General features: G+C 42.5%; 1 protein-coding gene and 1 long non-coding RNA gene across 5 annotated transcripts in view; one reads left to right on the top strand and one right to left on the bottom strand.

Annotated features, from left to right (window-relative positions):
• Positions 1-5,353: 5,353 nt before the first annotated feature.
• Positions 5,354-7,416, bottom strand: LOC134478923 (uncharacterized). Its single transcript, XR_010051693.1, has 2 exons — positions 6,974-7,416; positions 5,354-6,602 (listed from the first exon to the last, which is right to left on the bottom strand). It is a non-coding gene; the product is annotated as an uncharacterized LOC134478923 (long non-coding RNA).
• Positions 6,795-20,873, top strand: part of LOC108350924 (uncharacterized) — an 82,766-nt gene continuing 68,687 nt past the window's right edge. Inside the window, exon 1 of one of the 4 annotated variants that reach the window (XM_063261258.1) lies at positions 6,795-7,512. In XM_063261258.1, the coding sequence (XP_063117328.1) occupies positions 7,392-7,512 (121 nt within the window). In that variant the 5' untranslated portion in view covers positions 6,795-7,391. The remainder of the gene's footprint in view (positions 7,513-20,873) is intronic. The other 3 variants (XM_063261255.1, XM_063261256.1, XM_063261257.1) reach the window with 3 other exon arrangements.

Genomic DNA, 20,873 nt, shown 5'->3' on the forward strand with positions numbered 1-20,873 from the left:
CATATTGATTTCCATAGTGACTTTACAAGTGTGTACTCCCAGCAGTAATGGAAACTATTCCTCTTGTTTCATATCATCACCAGCATAAACTGTCACGTGTGCTATTGATTTTAGCCGTATTGACGGATGTAAGACGGAGCATCACAGTAGTTTGATGTGTATTTCTGATGGGAAAGCATGTTGAAGATCCATTTAAGTATTTCTTAACCATTTGAGCTTTCTCTATTGAGAATTTTTTGTTTGAATCCATACCTGATTTTTAAAATTATTTGGTTTTTTGATATCTAACTTCTTGAGTTCTTTATATATTTTGGATATTAGTCTGCTTCAAATGTGGAGTTGGAAAAAACTTTTCCCACTTCATAGGCTGCCTCTTTGTCCCACTTTGTCTTTTGCCTTACATAAGTTTTTCAATTTCATAAGGTCCCAACTATTAATTCTTGATCTTGGTGCCTCTGGTACAAGTGTTCTGTTCAGAAAGTCTCCTGTGTCATTGCATTCAAGGCTATTCCTCATTTTTTCTTCTATCAGTTTTAGTGTATTCAGTTTTATGTTGAGGTCTCTGATACACCTGGATCATAGGTATACTCTTGGATCAAAGGGTATGTTGTTCTACCACATGTTAACTTGCATACTCTTATTCATTGAATTTTTATTCATAGTAACTGAAAACCTGGAAACAACCTAATGTCCCTCAACAGAAAAATCACTAATGAAAATGTGGTACATACACAATGGAATATTACTCAACTGTTTAAAAAATGACATCGTACACACCAGGTGAAGTCATCAGATCCTATTATAAATGGCTGTGAGCCACCATGTGCTTGCTGAGAATTGATCTCAAGATCTTTGGAAAAAACAGTCAGTGCTCTTAAGCACTCAGCTTAGCCCAAAAGCTTGGGTTATCCAAGATACAATCCACAGACCACATGAAGTTCAGGAAGAAGAACGACTAAAGTATGGATGCTTCAGTCCTTCTTTGAAGGGGGAACAAAATATTCATAGGAGGAGATATGGAGACAAAATTTGGAGCAGGGACTGAAGGAAAGGCCATTCAGAGACTGCTCCAACTGACGATCCACCCCATATACACACAGCCACCAAACCCAAACAATATTGTTGATGGCAAGAAGAGCATGCCGACAGGAACCTGATATAACTATTTCCTGCGAGGCTCTGCCAAAGCATGATAAATACAGAGGGAAATGCTTACAGCCAACCATTGACCTGAGAACAGGGTCCCCATTGGAGGAGTTAGAGAAAAGATTGAAGGAGCTGAAGGGGTTTGCAACCCCATAAGAACAACAATGCCAACCAACCAGAGCTCCCAGGAACACTGGGAATGTCAGGGCAGAGAGGCAAGAAGGGCTGAGTAGGTGGGTGGGGAATACCCTCATAGAAGGGGGAGGGCAATGGGATAGGGGCTTATGGACAGGAAGCTGGGAAATGGGATAACACTTGAAATACAAATAATTTTTTAAAAGTCCAAAAAAAGATGAGGCAGACAGCAGACAGCAAGCAGTTTGAAGAAGCATGTACACACACACACACACACACACACACACACACACACACACACACACTGACATCTTGAAATTTGCAGGCAAATTGATGGAACTAGAAAAAAAGTCCCGAGTGAGGTAATCCAGATCCAGGAAGACAAATATGATAGTATTCACTTATAAATCAATATTAGCTATTAAGTAAGTGATAACTATTAAGTAAGGCTCAATCTGTAGATCCATAGAGGCTAGGTAAAATGGAGGATTCTCAGGTTGATGCAGTGAACTCCCTAAAAGGGAAGAACCTAGATTTTATGGGTGGACTGAGGGTAAATGTGGATGGGAGTAGGGGTATGAGTGGAGGGAAAGAATAGAAGAGACAGCTGGAATTATGGGGACATTTAAGACTTATGACGGAACTAGTGGAGTGGAAACTTCCTAAAATCTATAAAGGTGATCCTAATGAGAACTTCTAGTAATGGTAAATATGGAGTATTAACTGGCCATAATTTGTAGCAAGGTAGGATATGATTACATTCAGTTGAGCTGTTGGCCATGGGGGTCCCATGAATATCCCCAAACAAGCCAAGCTATTGTTAAGACAAAAGACTGCTTATCACAAAATGATAGCAGTGTTCCATCGCTGAGGACAATGTCCTAACAACTCATTGATCATGAAGAAGGTGGCTGCTTTCTACGTGGTGCCTCATCCCTACGTTCTGATCTCTGTGGTGAGGAAATGTACTCTGCAGGCTACCAAATGAGACATATGGACACCAACCCAGTTATAAAACATTGGTCTGGCCTGCAAAATATGCTAGGGCAATGGAAGCACAGAACTTGTGAGAGTAGCCCACCATTGTCTTATTAGACCTAAGGCACAGTCCACAAGAGGGAACCAATATGTGGCACTGCTTGAGTAATGAGGAATCAGAGACTAGGTAGGTCAGAGACCTAGAATAAAAGTAAACATTACTGGTCTAAAACTTTTTTCAATAAATTGACTATTAATGATATTCTTCTATACTCATAGATCAGTACCTTACCTGGTCATTATCAGAGAGACTTCCTCCAAAAGTAGATAGGAAAAGATGCAGAGACTCACAGTTAAATATTACAAGGATAGAGATGCTAAATGGAAGTTATTTGTCAAATCCCTCTCCTTAGAGCTCAGGGATTTTGTAGAAGAGGAAACATAAAGGTTATGAGTCAGAGTAGAAATCAGTCTCAGGATAGCCAGAGTTACATAGTGAGACACTGTCTCATAAACAAAAAACAAAACAAGAAAACGAAAAAAAAAATAATTTAGCTGAGTTGTTCGTATGAGTGCACTGCTGTGTAGTTGATTTCTGTTTGCAGGTGAGGGCTGGCACAAGGCCAGGGAAGGCCTGAGATTGGGCAGTGAAAAAGTAAGGTGGGGACAGAGTTTGGAAATGTGGGAGAGAGGAAAAGAAAGGAGAAGAACCAAGATGGAGGCAGAGAAGGACAACCCAGGCAGTGTGACCTTAAATGTGTATTTCATAAGGGATGGAATTTTATAGGACAATTTATCTTATCTAGGTGGGCAGTTTATATCATTATCAATTGGTTGTGACTTTCTTGTATGGACATTTTGTGTAATGAGAATTATAAATCTGATTGCTAAATTACAAGCTTATTGAGTTTTGATTTTGATGGGTTACTGGGAGTTGTGACTGCTACCACAGGGGGCAGATGTGGCGAATGTGAGCAGAGTCCCAAGCAAGAGAGTTAAAAGAGGGTGGCTACTTCCAGGCTCAGGGATTAGCCTGCAGCAGCATGAGATGGCAAGTCTGGTTGAGATGCTTTGCTCTTTAAGATGAAAATATCTGCAGATGCCATGTGGCCCACCACAGCCAGCACTAGCATGGGATGGTAGATCCATTCTATAATATTTACTGCAACATTGCTGTTTATTCTTTAATAATTAATTTTTAAGAAAATGAATTTAATGTATGTATATGTGTGAGGATTTTGATTCTCTCCCTCTGCCATTCCAGGGGTTATCTCGGGTTGTCAGTTGTGGTGACAAGGATAATCTTCATTAGGAATGCAACTATCCAATCAGCCTTCCAAAGTTTAACTTAATTGCATGTGAACAATGGGTACAGTTTCTACAACTTCTACTCTAGAAAATACGTGGAATTTTTTTTCTTGCTCTATTTACTGTTGGTTAACGTGTATATTCTTGAAGTGTTCAACAGGAATGCAGTCAATTTGTTCAGTGTAGTTTTGTTTTGAGAGAGGATCTCACTGTGTCAGTCAACCTGGTCTGGAGCTTGCAGCATAGAGATTAGTCTGGCCTCAAACTCACAGAATTCTGATTGCCTCTCCTTCAGGTACTAGGATTAAAGGATGGAGTTCTATATTTCTACAACTTGAATGTATGGTGACTACTGTCTCTGTAGTTGTGTTTCACAGGGACTTCTTGTGCTGAGGTATGTACTCTGTAATCTGCAGGCCATCACAGGCAGATGTGTGGTGTTGAGTGTTTTGGATTCTTGCTAGTGAAAATGAGGAACTGAATGTTATTAGCTTAAAGTAAAAATTACAATAGTTGTATGTGGCTACTAATGGTCTTGTTGGGCAGCTCAAATCTAATTTTTTTAAATTAATCATTCCATTCATTTACATCTCAAATGATATACCATTTTGTTGTTACTCCCTCTACCACCCAACCCCCCATCCCATGATATCCTACTTTCTGGTTACCCCTCTACCAACCCCCCATCTGCCCTCCTCCCTTCCCTTTGTTTGTATGAGAGTGCTCCCCCACCCACACATACTCTCTCAACCCACTGCTCCAATATTCCCCCATGCTGGGGCATCAAGCCAGTGACCAAGGGCCTTCCCTCCTTCCTGTTGCTGTCAGGCAAGACCATCCTCTGCTACATATGTATCCGGAGCCATGGATCCCTCCAGGTACACTCCTTGATTGGTGGTCTAGACTACGAGAGAGCTGGGTGGTCAGGCCAGCCTATATTGTTCTTCTAATGTAGTTGCAATCCCTATCTGCTCCTCCAGTTCGAAGATACCATTCTCATGGATAAGAAAGGGGGAGAAAAATGTCATTTCATGCTGTAGCTATGCAAATCCCCAGGACTCAGGGAGGACTGAATGAGGACCAAGTCATTCGGTGGCTTATCACTACATTCAACATGTGTCCAGGCTTAACCTGGTTAAACCAGAAGAGAGAATGAACGTCTGTTACCAGAGATTTCATAGACTCTAGAAGAGGAGAATAAAGCCCCAGCTCTAAGGTAGAGATTGCATCCACAGAAGTGTGTCAAAGAACAGGTTTACAAAAACCACAAGAGCTGTGGGATTCTGAGCAACTCCAAAGGGAAGGTGGGAGAAGAGGGCCAATAGCCCCATTGGGCCTAAGGAAACCACAAAATTGAAGTTCCAAGGATTGGAGGATAGGGTCAGGAGAAGAGGGTCAATCCTAGCCTTAAAGATAGTAGTTTGGGGTTCCTCCATATACAAGAGTATCCAAGGGGTGCCAGACATTCAACAATCACTTCCTTGGACTCTGAGAAGTGACTCCACTGACCAAAGGGCAAGCTTACCTAATTGGCATTGGTGGATGGAGTGTTGAGTGATTGGTGAGGCAGAAGGTATTGTAGTCCTGCTGTAGGTGGACTAGAGATGAGGAATGGGTCTGAGTTTATTTCAGAACCCGAGGTAGAGCACAGGCACCATGAGACTCTACCCAAGTCGTTGTACCAGAGGTGTTACAGTCTGAGGGAAAATGTTCCCCAGTGTGAGTGTGGCAGTTCTAAATGGAAATGTATCATGACAGTTGGAAGTCAAAGAATACCACAAAGTCATACTACACAACAAACCTCACACACAAGGTTTATTGAGAGGGAGAAACCCAGGAAGGTGCATATCTCTGTTTGGGTGGGAAGCAGTCAGCTGAACAGAAAACAGAGTTTATACAAGCTTACTTGGGGGCCTAGCTTCCCAGAGTGGCTTTGGGATTGTTGGCATCTGGGGATTCTGATCTTGGGAAAAGCTTAGGAGTTGGTAGGAAGGAATAGGTAAGGGGATTCACCTGAAGATACAGCTAAGTGGTGGAGCTTGGTGGGACTGGCAAGGCTGTACCCCTACTCTGACAATAGAAGAGAGACATAGGTTTGTTTATTTTGTTTTCTGTTTAGCAAGGGGAGGTAATTCAGCTTACATTTCCATATCACTATTCATTACCAAAGGAAGTGAGGACAAGAACTCAAGCAGGGAGGAACTTGCAGGCAAGAACTGATTTAGCTTGCTTCAAATGGCTTACTCATCCTGCTTTTTTACAAAACTCGTGACCTTCAACGCAGGGATGGCATCTCCCATAATCTGCTGGACCCTCCACCATTGATCACTGGTTAAGAAAATGCCTTACAGCCTGACCTTATGGAGATATTTTCTCAACTTCTCCTTCCACTCTGATGACTCTAGCTTATATCCAGACAGTACAGCCATGGATCTGGTGCTGGGTGGAACTCAGCAGGTAATTCTACTACTTAACTATATGTCAACCTCAGGCAGAGGGGACATGGGCTCTGGTGTACCTAATAGCACAACGGCAGGTAGAAATACCTGCCTGGCATCCGGATCATCTGCAGCTGCATCTAGCCGTGACCGTGTAGCAGCTGGTGTGTATAGAGCCTGATCTAAGCACCTAACAGTCAGAAACTGCAGTGGCCTGGCTTCTGGCACACTTGGCTCAATATCCACAGGTTTCATTACAACAGGATCCATTTGGCATGTCACATATGTCACATCTTCCTGTTGCTCTGCCATAGAAGTTGGTCTCAGAGTCTTGGGCATTCTCCGTTGGGAGTTCAGGAGCTGTTGCTCTGAGGAGCCCACAATCCCAGGCCTCCTGATCTTTTTCAAGCGTTGATTTCTTGGACTCCTGCTTCTCCAGCAGTGATACAAAGATCCTGTGCATTCATTACTAGGTTCCATAAGGGCACACGGAGCCTCAGTTACTTCATCAGCTGGTTCAGGCTGACCAGATCTGGAGACTCTCAAACATCCCAGGGCACTTTTTGCATTCACAGTCCCAGAAAGAGTTATATGATGCTGTGGGGGGAAATGGGTTAGTGGGAAACAAGAGTCAGAAGTCTGACTTCCTTTCCCCAGTGCATCAGTGGTCCCTATCAGATGAGGCAAAGGGTACCCATCCCATGCGCTTCTGGGCATAGTGGTCAGGAGTGTGGGGCTATCTAGAAAGGGGACTACATACTTTCTGACCCTTGGAGGACAAACTGGATAAACTGAGCTAGACTGTGGTGGCTATGGATTCTCTTTAGGGCCTTTTAGCTCCAGTCTTCTTCCCTCTGTTCCTCAAAATCAAGGAGCCCACTGAAGGTGGGAGTCCTAAAAGGAAGTCTGGCAATTGCTTAGTCCTCAACCCTTGGCACCCCAAACAACCCACTCTGTTGGGCACTTACCTTCCCCTTCACCCAAAACCCACTCAGTATGTTCTTTCCCTAGGTCTTTTACTCTCCAAACTTCACACAAAAGATTTATTGCGAGGGAAGAGCGCAGGAAGGTGACTGCCTTGCTGAACGATAAACAGCAGAAAAATGAGTGGAAGACAAGGTTTATTTACATGAAATTTCCAGGGGTGGGGGGATTCTCCAGGATGGCCCAGGATTACATGGGCTAATCTAGGGACAAGCTCAGGGATTGGTGCGTTTTTTTTTTCTGTAGGGCGGGGCCTGGCCATTCTCCTGCCTTAGCAGCTGAGAACTGTTATAGCTGTTAAGGAATGTCAGTTATGCCCTTTAGAGAGTGGGAGAGTGGTAGTGTGGTCAAAACTTATGTGTATTATAAGGAGGATGAGTAGCTGGGGAGGGAAGGGCCAGGATGCTAGGAGGCGCTTTGCAATGTATAACTGGTATTTATGATCCTGAGGGAGCCTGGAGGCCTGCATGGATTTTGGATGTTTTTAAGCACCACAAACAGCCTTATGTCCCTTCTGCCAGAGGTAAGAGAAATGAGTCTCTCTAGCAGATGGAAATTGTCTTCACAAGTTCCTGAGGAATGTTGACTTTTATCTAATGGCTAGAAATGGCTCTGCAGTTCTTAAGCACGTTTCTGGATATATGGAGTTTCTGAGACTTTAAAATATGGCAGTCTTCCATAAATAAGAAGTAGATTGTCTCTAATTTTTAAAATAATTTTGTTTGTTTAAGTTCCTTAAGGCATACGTTTAGGAGTAAACACATTTGTTTTTTACTGTAGCAAAGTTTTTCTAGTCTTATTGGTTAAAACAAATCCATCTTTGTCTTTGTCTCTCTCTGTCTCTCTGTCTCTCCCTCTCTCTTTCTGGTCATTTATAGAAAGTTACATTTTTAGGGGCAGGAGAGATGACTCAATGGTTAAAAACACTAGCTGCTCAGGCAGATAACTACCCAGAGTTCTACTCCCAGCACCCACGTGTTGGCTCATGACCAACTGCAATTTAGTTCAAGGGAATCTGACTCTCTCTTCTGAAATCTGTGAGGACATGGTGGTATGAATGTGGAGTGCATACACATGTGTAGGCAAAACAATACACATTTAAAATGAAAAAAATCTGTTTTTAAATGCTATACCTTTTGGGGGCAAGGGATAGAGTCTCAAAGAGATGCCTCTGCCTCTGCCTCTGCCTCTGCCTCTGCCTCTGCCTCTGCCTCTGCCTCTGCCTCTGCCTCTGCCTCTGCCTCTGCCTCTGCCTCTGCCTCTGCCTCTGCCTCTGCCTCTGCCTCTGCCTCCTCTGCCTCTGCCTCTGCCTCTGCCTCTGCCTCTGCCTCTTCCTCTGCCTCTGCCTCCTCTGCCTCTGCCTCTGCCTCTGCCTCTGCCTCCTCTGCCTCTGCCTCTGCCTCTGCCTCTGCCTCTGCCTCCTCTGCCTCTGCCTCTGCCTCTGCCTCTGCCTCTGCCTCTGCCTCTGCCTCTGCCTCTGCCTCTGCCTCCTCTGCCTCTGCCTCTGCCTCTGCCTCTGCCTCTGCCTCTGCCTCTGCCTCTGCCTCTGCCTCTGCCTCTGCCTCTGCCTCTGCCTCTGCCTCTGCCTCTGCCTCTGCCTCTGCCTCTGCCTCTGCCTCTGCCTCTGCTTCCCTAGTGCTAGGATTAAAGGTGTGAGCCACCATTCCTAGCTTTAGCTGAGATTTTGTGTAAGGGAATTAAAGGTTGTCAGTTAAGGGTTGCTTTGAACCATGGTGAAATTAGCCTGCTTTTGAGAGCTGTATCAGTATAAAATTTTTACTTTGACACTACATAATCTGATGAAGTTTTATTCCTACTTCTTTTGCTTAGGCTAAAACCTATTTCTGCTTTGGACCTTTCCCTTGCTTCTAAATAGCCCACGTAATCTCTTTGCAGCAGTTAAACATGTAGGGCTCCCGGCTGCTTCATGAAGAAGGTAATGTCCTGATGGTTTGACTGCTGCTCTCTTTAACTTTCTTAGTAAATTCTCTAGTCTGTTCTTTGAACATTGCAGAAGGGAGCATTCTAACACAGCATCCACAACATTTTAAGAACATAAACCTTTCAAGAAGCTATAAAATCATGAACTGCCTCTTTAGAGAAACTATCATGCCGGCCAGTTTGAGACCTGTCTTTTTGTTCTCCAGGAACTATTTCTGGACAATTAAAAAAAAAACATATCTAGGAATCAAAGCCCAACCAGAGCCTGAAGCTAAACTTGGAAATAAGAACAAACCACTCTGTTCATGTGTGTACATTTGTGCTTGTGTCCATGCATGTGTATGTATAAATTATATGCGCATGTATATACTCCTGTATACATCTTTGTGCTCCTGTGCTCCTGTGTGTGTGTCTGTGTGCATCTGTGTCTGTCTATGAATGTGCATGTGCATATTCTGCTACACAAAGACTGGTAGAACAGCTAGTAGGATACCATGACCATTCTACCTCACCACATGCCCAAGGCCATCTATCCTCAACCTTGACCTCATGCAATTATGATTCCTCCATTCCAGGCTCTTTATAGCTGTTTCCCTTTTTTCTTTTAGCAGTAAAATCGTATTATAACAATCCTTAACAATTCCATCTTATTTTTAATATCAGTGACAGTACCTGAGGGCTGATGATTATCGGAAATTATTTTTCTACTTACTTCTTTTATCTAAAATTCTTTTTTTATTCTATTATCTATAATCTCAACGCTATTAACATATTCCAAGGTGGCAATCAATGAAATGTGGAGGACAAAGAAAGAGTATCAGGTGTTCCCAGCTTTAAAGATTTCATTGCAATGAGGAGGTGAGAAAGTATGAAGTTAGTTTTGTAGTCCTTTCATCTTGATTCTGTGTTGAGTTGTGCTCACAAAATAAACTTAGCAGTTTCTTTGGAGGTGGAATTCAGAATTTTTCCATGTAAACTATGTATTTACAAATATGTTTATTAACTTACATGACAATATATCAATAACTAGTAAAGCTTAGAGGGGTATACTGTCAATATATTTGTTTGCAATGTTTCAAGGAAAAAGTATACGGCCATACTGATTAAAGTCTAGATTCAACAAAACACTTAAATACTGGAAGGTTTTTTGTTTTCTTTTATTTGTTGTTTGTTGTTTTTGTTTGTTTATTTGGTTGGTTTTATTTTGTTCTGTTTTTGCTTTTGTTTTGGTTTGGTCCTCATTTTCATTTCCAGTCATGGGTCATAGAAGACCAGAGGAAACTACTCCTTCCACAGATTGGGTAGAGTTGAAATTGGTTCCTATTAATGATTAGTTGTATCGCAGACCCTCCTATGTTTGATGGTTCCTGATGTGAAGCCATGATGAGATTGGAATGTCCCAGCTCATCTTACTGGCAACATTACAGCATACAAAGTAGCATAAAATAGTTTTATATTCCCAACTCTGCACCAGAGGCTGTGGTGGGCATAGTCCACACTCTATATCAGAGGCTGTGGTGGGGACAGCTGGCTAGGTGACTAAGGAGACATTCTGGAAACTCATGTACATCCATAACTTTTCTTTTATAGATTTTATTATTTGGGGGAAAAAGAAACCTTTTGAGAGGGTGTCTCACATGTTGCCTGGACTAGTCTTGAACTCCTGGTTTAAGTGACCCAGCTTCCTGAAGGGCTTGAATGATCAGCGCAAGCACAAGAGAACCCTGATCTGGAGGTCGCTGGATTCCTAACTGTAGACCCTCTGGGAACCATTGTTTGACTCCCATTGCTTTGGTGGAATTCCAGGCTTGGTGTCTACAGTAACATACACTTTTCCTGCATCTGCCACACCTGAGTTAACAGCCTGGCTCTCCCAGAGCCTAGAGGTCTGTCCTAACCTCCTTCAGCTTCAGAGTTGACAATGAGCATGGGTCACTTTGACTCTCTCTATCTTGCCTTGTTCTCCCAAGGCCCTACAGATGACACTGAGTGTCCACTCCTATCATCCAAAGACATTTCCCCTACCAAGTTCTTCACTCAGTCCCGTTTTGAGAGTTCCTTTGTCCCATGAAGGACTAGAGCAGGGACATCTTATATCATTCTGTCCTCCCCACTCTACACACACACACACACACACACACACACACACACACACACACACACACACAACCACACATAGGAGCTGGTGCAGTGATCAGTTCATAACTTTCTTCTTTAAAAGGCTCAGTTTAAAGAAGGCAGAGTTTTTGGGGGGCTCGCAGTGTGAGAGTACAGCCCATCACTGTAGGCAAGCATGACAGTAAAAATGGCTCACAGCTGTGGTGGGATCACAGGGCTGCCAGCTCATACCTGGACAGATCAGGAAGAGGACAGGGATGAGGAGTGGTGGCCAACTGGTATCTTCCTTTCTCTATCCTAGTAGTTTTGTTATTTTCTTCTGTCTGTGACCCTAGCACATGAGGTAGTGGCACCAAGACTTATGGTGGATCTTTCTTCCTCACAGACACACCCACAGAGGAGTCTCCTAGGTGAATTTGAATTTAGTTGGCTTCTAGATCATTCAATATTCCTCAGTTGAGAATTTTTTTTTGCTTGGCTCTGTACACCCTTTTTTTTCTTTTCTTTTCTTTTTGCTTTTACTGGATTTTTTAATTTACATTTTTTTATTAACTTGAGTATTTCTTATATACATTTCGAGTGTTATTCCCTTTCCCGGTTTCCGGGCAAACATCCCCCTCCCCCCTCCCCTTCCTTATGGGTGTTCCCCTCCCAACCCTCCCCCCATTGCCGCCCTCCCCCCAACAGTCTAGTTCACTGGGGGTTCAGTCTTAGGAGGACCCAGGGCTTCCCCTTCCACTGCTGCTCTTACTAGGATATTCATTGCTACCTATGAGGTCAGAGTCCAGGGTCAGTCCATATATAGTCTTTAGGTAGTGGCTTGGTCCCTGGAAGCTCTGGTTGCTTAACATTGTTGTACATATGGGGTCTCGAGCCCCTTCAAGCTCTTCCAATTCTTTCTCTGATTCCTTCAACGGGGATCCTATTCTCAATTCAGTGGTTTGCTGCTGGAATTCGCCTCTGTATTTGCTGTATTCTGGCTGTCTCTCTCAGGAGCGATCTATATCCGGCTCCTGTCGGTCTGCACTTCTTTGCTTCATCCATCTTGTCTAATTGGGAGGCTGTATATGTATGGACCACATGTGGGGCAGGCTCTGAATGGGTGTTCCTTCAGTCTCTGTTTTAATCTTTGCCTCTCTCTTCCCTGTCAAGGGTATTCTTGTTCCCCTTTTAAAGAAGGAGTGAAGCATTCACATTTTGATCATCCGTCTTGAGTTTCATTTGTTCTAGGCATCTAGGGTAATTCAAGCATTTGGACTAATAGCCACTTATCAATGAGTGCATACCATGTATGTCTTTCTGTGATTGGGTTAGCTCACTCAGGGTGATATTTTCCAGGTCCAACCATTTGCCTACGAATTTCATAAAGTCGTTGTTTTTGATAGCTGAGTAATATTCCATTGTGTAGATGTACCACATTTTCTGTATCCATTCCTCTGTTGAAGGGCATCTGGGTTCTTTCCAGCTTCTGGCTATTATAAATAAGGCTGCGATGAACATAGTGGAGCACGTGTCTTTTTTATATGTTGGGGCATTTTTGGGTATATGCCCAAGAGAGGTATAGCTGGATCCTCAGGCAGTTCAATGTCCAATTTTCTGAGGAACCTCCAGACTGATTTCCAGAATGGTTGTACCAGTTTGCAATCCCACCAACAATGGAGGAGTGTTCCTCTTTCTCCGCATCCTCGCCAGCAACTGCCTTCACCTGAGTTTTTGATCTTAGCCATTCTCACTGGTGTGAGGTCAAATCTCAGGGTTGCATTTGATTTGCATTTCCCTTATGACTAAAGATGTTCAACATTTCTTTAGGTGTTTCTCAGCCATTCAGCATTCCTCAGCTGTGAATTCTTTGTTTAGCTCTGAACCCCATTTTTTAATAGGGTTATTTGTCTCCCTGCGGTCTAACTTCTTGAGTTCTTTGTATATTTTGGATATAAGGCCTCTATCTGTTGTAGGATTGGTAAAGATCTTTTCCCAATCTGTTGGTTGCCGTTTGGTCCTAACCACAGTGTCCTTTGCCTTACAGAAGCTTTGCAGTTTTATGAGATCCCATTTGTCACTTCTTGATTTTACAGCATAAGCCATTGGTGTTTTGTTCAGGAGATTTGTTCCAGTGCCCATGTGTTCCAGATGCTTCCCTAGTTTTTCTTCTATTAGTTTGAGTGTGTCTGGTTTGATGTGGAGGTCCTTGATCCACTTGGACTTAAGCTTTGTACAGGGTGATAAGCATGAATCGATCTGCATTCTTCTACATATTGACCTCCAGTTGAACCAGCACCATTTGCTGAAAATGCTATCTTTTTTCCATTGGATGGTTTTGGCTCCTTTGTCAAAAATCAAATGACCATAGGTGTGTGGGTTCATTTCTGGGTCTTCAATTCTATTCCATTGGTCTATCTGTCTGTCTCTGTACCAATACCATGCAGTTTTTATCACTATTGCTCTGTAATACTGCTTGAGTTCAGGGATAGTGATTCCCCCTGAAGTCCTTTTATTGTTGAGGATAGCTTTAGCTATCCTGGGTTTTTTGTTATTCCAGATGAATTTGCAAATTGTTCTGTCTAACTCTTTGAAGAATTGGATTGGTATTTTGATGGGGATTGCATTGAATCTGTAGATCACTTTTGGTAAAATGGCCATTTTTACTATATTAATCCTGCCGATCCATGAGCATGGGAGATCTTTCCATCTTTTGAGGTCTTCTTCAATTTCTTTCTTCAGTGTCTTGAAGTTCTTATTGTACAGATCTTTTACTTGCTTGGTTAAAGTCACACCGAGGTACTTTATATTATTTGGGTCTATTATGAAGGGTGTCGTTCACTAATTTCTTTCTCGGCTTGTTTCTCTTTTGTGTAGAGGAAGGCTACTCATTTATTTGAGTTAATTTTATACCCAGCCACTTTGCTGAAGTTGTTTACCAGCTTTAGTAGTTCTCTGGTGGAACTTTTGGGATCACTTAAATATACTATCATATCATCTGCAAATAGTGATATTTTGACTTCTTCTTTTCCGATCTGTATCCCCTTGATCTCCTTTTGTTGTCTGATTGCTCTGGCTAGAACTTCAAGAACTATATTGAATAAGTAGGGAGAGAGTGGGCAGCCTTGTCTAGTCCCTGATTTTAGTGGGATTGCTTCAAGTTTCTCTCCATTTAGTTTAATGTTAGCAACTGGTTTGCTGTATATGGCTTTTAGTATGTTTAGGTATGGGCCTTGAATTCCTATTCTTTCCAGGACTTTTATCATGAAGGGGTGTTGAGTTTTGTCAAATGCTTTCTCAGCATCCAATGAAATGATCATGTAGTTTTGTTCTTTCAGTTTGTTTATATAATGGATCACATTGATGGTTTTCCATATATTAAACCATCCCTGCATGCCTGGGATGAAGCCTACTTGATCTTGGTGGATGATTGTTTTGATGTGCTCTTGGATTCAGTTTGCCAGAATTTTATTGAGTATTTTTTTGCGTCGATATTCATAAGGGAAATTGGTCTGAAGTTCTCTTTCTTTGTTCGGTCTTTGTGTGGTTTAGGTATAAGAGTAATTGTGGCTTCATAGAAGGAATTCAGAAGTGCTCCATCTGTTTCAATTTTCTGGAATAGTTTGGATAATATTGGTATGAGGTCTTCTATGAAGGTCTGATAGAATTCTGCACTAAACCCATCTGGACCTGGGCTCTTTTTGGTTGGGAGACCTTTAATGACTGCTTCTATTTTCTTAGGAGTTAAGGGGTTGTTTAACTGGTTTATCTGTTCCTGATTTAACTTCGGTACCTGGTATCTGTCTAGGAAATTGTCCATTTCCTGCAGATTTTCAAGTTTTGTTGAATATAGGCTTTTATAGTAAGATCTGATGATTTTTTGAATTTCCTCTGAATCTGTAGTTATGTCTCCCTTTTCATTTCTGATTTTGTTAATTTGGACACACTTTCTGTGTCCTCTTCTTAGTCTGGCTAAGGGTTTATCTATCTTGTTGATTTTCTCAAAGAACCAACTTTTGGTTCTGTTGATTCCTTCTATGGTCCTTTTTGTTTCTACTTGGTTGATTTCAGCTCTGAGTTTGATTATTTCCTGCCTTCTACTCCTCCTGGGTGTATTTGCTTCTTTTTGTTCTAGAGCTTTTAGGTGTGCTGTCAAGCTGCTGACATATGCTCTTTCCTGTTTCTTTCTGCAGGCACTCAGCGCTATGAATTTTCCTCTTAGCACAACTTTCATTGTGTCCCATAAGTTTGGGTATGTTGTACCTTCATTTTCATTAAATTCTAAAAAGTCTTTAATTTCTTCTTTTATTTCTTCCTTGACCAGGTTATCATTGAGTAGAGCATTGTACCATTTCCACGTATATGTGGGCATTCTTCCCTTATTGTTATTGAAGACCAGTTTTAGGCCGTGGTGGTCCGATAGCACGCATGGGATTATTTCTATCTTTCTGTACCTGTTGAGGCCCGTTTTTTGACCAATTATATGGTCAATTTTGGAGAAAGTACCATGAGGAGCTGAGAAGAAGGTATATCCTTTTGCTTTAGGATAGAATGTTCTATAAATATCCGTTAAGTTCATTTGGCTCATGACTTCTCTTAGTCTGTTTCCATGATCTGTCCATTGATGAGAGTGGGGTGTTGAAATCTCCTACTATTATTCTGTGAAGTGCAATGTGTGTTTTGAGCTTTAGTAAGGTTTCTTTTACGTATGTAGGTGCCCTGTATTTGGGGCATAGATATTTAGGATTGAGAGTTCATCTTGGTGGATTTTTCCTTTGATGAATATGAAGTGTCCTTCCTTATCTTTTTTGATGACTTTTAGTTGAAAATTGATTTTATCTGATATTAGAATGGCTACTCCAGCTTGCTTCTTCTGACCATTTGCTTGGAAAGTTGTTTTCCAGCCTTTCACTCTGACGTAGTGTCTGTCTTTGTCTCTGAGGTGTGTTACCTGTAGGCAGCAGAATGAAGGGTCCTCGTTGCGTATCCAGTTTGTTAATCTATGTCTTTTTACTGGGGAGGTGAGGCCATTGATGTTGAGAGATATTAAGGAATAGTGATTATTGCTTCCTGTTATATTCATATTTGGATGTGAGGTTATGTTTTAGTGCTTTTCTTCTCTTTGTTTTGTTGCCAAGACGATTAGTTTCTTGCTTCTTCTAGGGTATAGCTTGCCTCCTTATGTTGGGCTTTACCATTTATTATCCTTTGTAGTGCTGGATTTGGAGAAAGATATTGTGTAAATTTGGTTTTGTCATGGAATATCTTGGTTTCTCCATCTATGTTAATTGAGAGTTTTGCAGGATACAGTAACCTGGGCTGGCATTTGTGTTCTCTTAGGGTCTGTATGACATCTGTCCAGGATCTTCTGACTTTCATAGTCTCTGGTGAAAAGTGTGGTGTGATTCTGATAGGTCTGCCTTTATATGTTACTTGACCTTTTTCCCTTACTGCTTTTAATATTCTTTCTTTATTTTGTGTGTTTGGTGTTTTGACTATTATGTGACGGGAGGTGTTTCTTTTCTGGTCCAATCTATTTGGAGTTCTGTAGGCTTCTTGTATGTCTATGGGTATCTCTTTTTTTAGGTTAGGGAAGTTTTCTTCTATGATTTTGTTGAAGATATTTACTGGTCCTTTGAGCTGGGAGTCTTCACTCTCTTCTATACCTATTATCCTTAGGTTTGATCTTCTCATTGAGTCCTGGATTTCCTGTATGTTTTGGACCAGTAGCTTTTTCCGCTTTACATTATCTTTGACAGTTGAGTCAATGATTTCTATGGAATCTTCTGCTCCTGAGATTCTCTCTCCCATCTCTTGTATTCTGTTGGTGAAACTTGTATCTACAGTTCCTTGTTTCTTCTTTTGGTTTTCTATATCCAGGGTTGTTTCCATGTGTTCTTTCTTGATTGCTTCTATTTCCATTTTTAATTCCTTCAACTGTTTGATTGTGTTTTCCTGGAATTCTTTCAGGGATTTTTGTGTCTCTTCTCTATGGGCTTCTACTTGTTTATTTATGTTTTCCTGGAATTCTTTCAGGCATTTTTGCGATTCTTCTCTGTAGGCTTCTACTTGTTTACTAATGCTTTTCTGTGTTTCTCTAAGGGAGTTCTTCACGTCTTTCTTGAAGTCCTCCAGCATCATGATGAAATATGATTTTCAAACTAGATCTTGCTTTTCTGGTGTGTTTGGATATTCTATGTTTGTTTTGATGGGAGAATTGGGCTCCGTTGGTGCCATGTAGTCTTGGTTTCTGTTGCTTGGGTTCCTGCACTTGCCTCTCGCCATCAGATTATCTCTAGTGTTACTTTGTTCTGCTATTTCTGACAGTGGCTAGACTGCCTTATAAGCCTGTGTGTCAGGAATGCTGTAGACCTGTTTTCCTGTTTTCTTTCAGCCTGTTATGGGGACAGAGTGTTCTGCTTTCGGGCGTGTAGTTTTTCCTCTCTACAGGTCTTCAGCTGTTCCTGTGGGCCTGTGTCTTGAGTTCACCAGGCAGGTCTTTTGCAGCAGAAAAGTTGGTCTTACCTGTGGTCCCGAGGCTCAAGTTTGCTCGCGTTGAGCTGCCCACTAGCTCTCTGTGGCGGCAGCAACCAGGAAGATCTGCGCCGCCGTTTCCGGGAGCTTCAGTGTACCAGGGTTCCAGATGGCGTTTGGTGTTTTCCTCTCGCGTCTGAGATGTGTGTGCAAAGTGCAGTCTCTTCTGGTTTCCTAGGCGTGACTGCCTCTCTGAAGGTTTAGCTCTCTCTCCCACGGGATTTCGGTGCAGAGAACTGTTTATCCGGTCTGTTTCCTTCAGGTTCTGGCGGTGTCTCAGATGCAGTGGTCCTGCTGCTCCTGGGCCCTCCCCTACGGGAACCCAGAGGCCTTATACATTTTCCTCTTGGGCCAGGGATGTGGGCAGGGGTGGGCAGTGTTGTTGGTCTCTTCCGCTCTGGAGCCTCAGGAGTGCCCACCTGACCAGGCGGTAGGGTCTCTCTCCCACGGGGTCTGGGAGCAGAGAGTTGCTGTGGGCCGGGATCCTCGGGTGTGGGACTCCTGGTAAACACAGGAGGTGCCCAGTCCTAGAGGAATTCTGCCTCTGTGTGTCCCGAGTTCACCAGGCTGGTCTCTTGCAGCAAAAAAGTTGGTCTTACCTGTGGTCCCGAGGCTCAAGTGAGCTTTCCGCGGCGGCAGCAACCAGGAAGATCTGTGCCGCCATTTCCGGGAGCTTCAGTGCACCAGGATTCCAGATGGCATTTGGTGTTTTCCTTTGGCGTCGGAGATGTGTGTGCAGAGTGCAGTCTCTTCTGGTTTCCCAGGCGTGTCTGCCTCTCTGAAGGTTTAGCTCTCCCACCCACGGGATTTGGGTGCAGAGAACTGTTTAGTATTCTGTTTTTTAGCTGTCAAACTTTCATTAATTTAGCTTTCATGAAATCAGAAAATCTGCCATATTGTCCTGCCATGGCTTCTCTCACTCTCCCTCCTGTCTCTTTCTCCTTTCCTTTGTACCCCATTTTTAATAGGGTTATTTGATTCTCTGGAGTCTATCTTCTTGAGTTCTTTGTATATATTAGATATTAGCCCTCTATTGGATGTAGGATTGGTAAAGATCTTTTCTCAATCTGTTAGTTGCCATTTTATCCTATTGACAGTGTCCTTTCCCTTACATAAGCTTTGCAATTTTATGACGTTCCATTTGCCTATTGTTGATCTTAGAGCATAAGCCATTTGTGTTTTGTTCAGGAAAATTTCTCCTGTGCCCATGTTCCCATGTGTTTGAGGCTCTTCTCCACTTCTATTAATTTCAGTATATCTGGTCTTATGTGAAGGTCCTTTATCTATTTGGACTTGAGCTTTATACAAAATAATAAAAATGGATCCATTTGCATTCTTTTACATGCTGACCGCCAGTTGAACCAGCACCATTTGGTGAAAATGCTATCTTTCTTCCATTGGATGGTTTTAGGTCCTTTGTCAAAGATCAAGTGACCCTAGGTGTGTGGGTTCATTTCTGGGTCTTCAATTCTATTCCATTGATCTACATGTTTGTCTCTGTATAAATACTATTTATACAGATTTATTTCAGATTGCTCTGAAATACAATTTGAGGTTAGGGCTGATGATTCCCCCAGAAGTTCTTTTATTGTTGAAAATGGTTTTCCCTATCTTGGGTTTTTTGGTTGTGATTATTGAGGACAGTTTAACTCTCAGGCTGAGTAAAGCCATTATACACAGGAGGAAATACAGAGACAAAGTGTGGAGCAGAGACTGAATGAAAGGCCATTAGAGACTGCCCCCACTAGGGGATCCATCCTACATAAAGATACCAAACCCAGACACTATTGTGGATGCCAAGAAGTACATTCTGACAGGAGCCTGATATAATTGTCTTCTGAGAGGCTCTGCCAGAGTCTGGCAAATACGGAGGCAGATGCTTGCAGCCAACCATTGGACTTAGAATAGGGTCCCCAGTGGAGCAGTCAGAGAAAGAACGGAAGGAGTTCCTGGGGCTTGGAACCTCATAAGGACAACAATATCAACCAACCAGATCCCCCAGCCCCAGAGTTCCCAGGGACTAAACCATCCACCAAAGAGTACACATGGAGCAACCCATGGCCCCATCTGCATATGTAGCAGAAAATTCCCCAGTGTAGGGGAATGCCAGGGTGAGAAGGTGGTGAGAGGGAGTCCATGGGTGGGTGAGGAAGCACTCTCATGGAAGTAGGAAGATGGGATAGGGGCTTTCCAAAGGGGAAACTGGGAGAAAGGATAACATTTAAAATGCAAATAAATAAAATATCCAGTAATAGAAAAGAAAAATAATTTAGTCTGCTTGACCATGAAAACTAGTCATTAAGCATACCTAGATCCCAAGCTACCTACTCATCTGGCATTACATGGCTAGCAGGTAATACCAGGAAGTATGATGGAGTTCATGCCTAGGAGGCTTTCTTACTTCCTCTCTGGAAGCATTAAGAAGCTTGGAAATGAGAAGAGGTGACTCATTCCTATATCTCCAGCACTTAGGTGGTTGAAGCAAGAGGACTGCTGCAAGTTTGACTGCCAGCTTGGGCAATAACATAAGACCTGTTTTCAAAAACAGCATACAGAACAATTTACCATTCCTATCTTTCCAGAAACCTCATGGATAACAATGTAGAGTTCTGAGGCACCATTCCTGGAAGCATGGTGACTAAGAGCCATAACCCATTGCAGAAGAGGACACTTTCCCAGCCTGTGACTGCTCTATTGTCAAGAGCAGCAGCAGACCTAAGGCTACCAAGGCAGTCAGTGAAAAATTAGAGAATACTGGGGAAATTCTAGGTGCTTTCCAAGGTAGTCTTACTCCTCTATGTCCCACGCACGTCCCTGCCAGAACCTTGTCCAGCCCCTACATGAGCTCCGTTTCTACTGTCATGGCTTAATGAACCATGCGATCTATCTGATTTTTCTGGCTTTAGCCTACTGTGGTTCATCCAGCCTTAGCATAGTATCAACATTTTAAAAGCCTAGGCCAGATTCTGTATGAAATGCACAAAGGAGTCGCGACCCATAGTCTGAGATGGTGATATAGACCCTTCTCAGTGGCTCCCATAACCAAGACTGCCTCTGCTATCTCAAAGCACCAGCAGATAACAAACTGTTTGCAAGGGAGCAAATAAGACTTTTCTTTTAACACTTAAAACTTGCCTTCATTAGAAGTAATAAGGATGATATCTTTGTCTTGACAGAAAGAACAGAGTCTGTTACTTCAAAGTGTCTTTTCTATTTGATTTTTAAGGCTTATTTTATTTTAGATACATATATGTGTTAGAAGGGGACACATGCATGTGAGTGTAAATACCCTGTAGCTCCCAGAAGATGGGG

This window comes from Rattus norvegicus, chromosome 5 (genome assembly GCF_036323735.1).
Source record: "Rattus norvegicus strain BN/NHsdMcwi chromosome 5, GRCr8, whole genome shotgun sequence".
Classification (NCBI taxonomy): domain Eukaryota; kingdom Metazoa; phylum Chordata; class Mammalia; order Rodentia; family Muridae; genus Rattus; species Rattus norvegicus.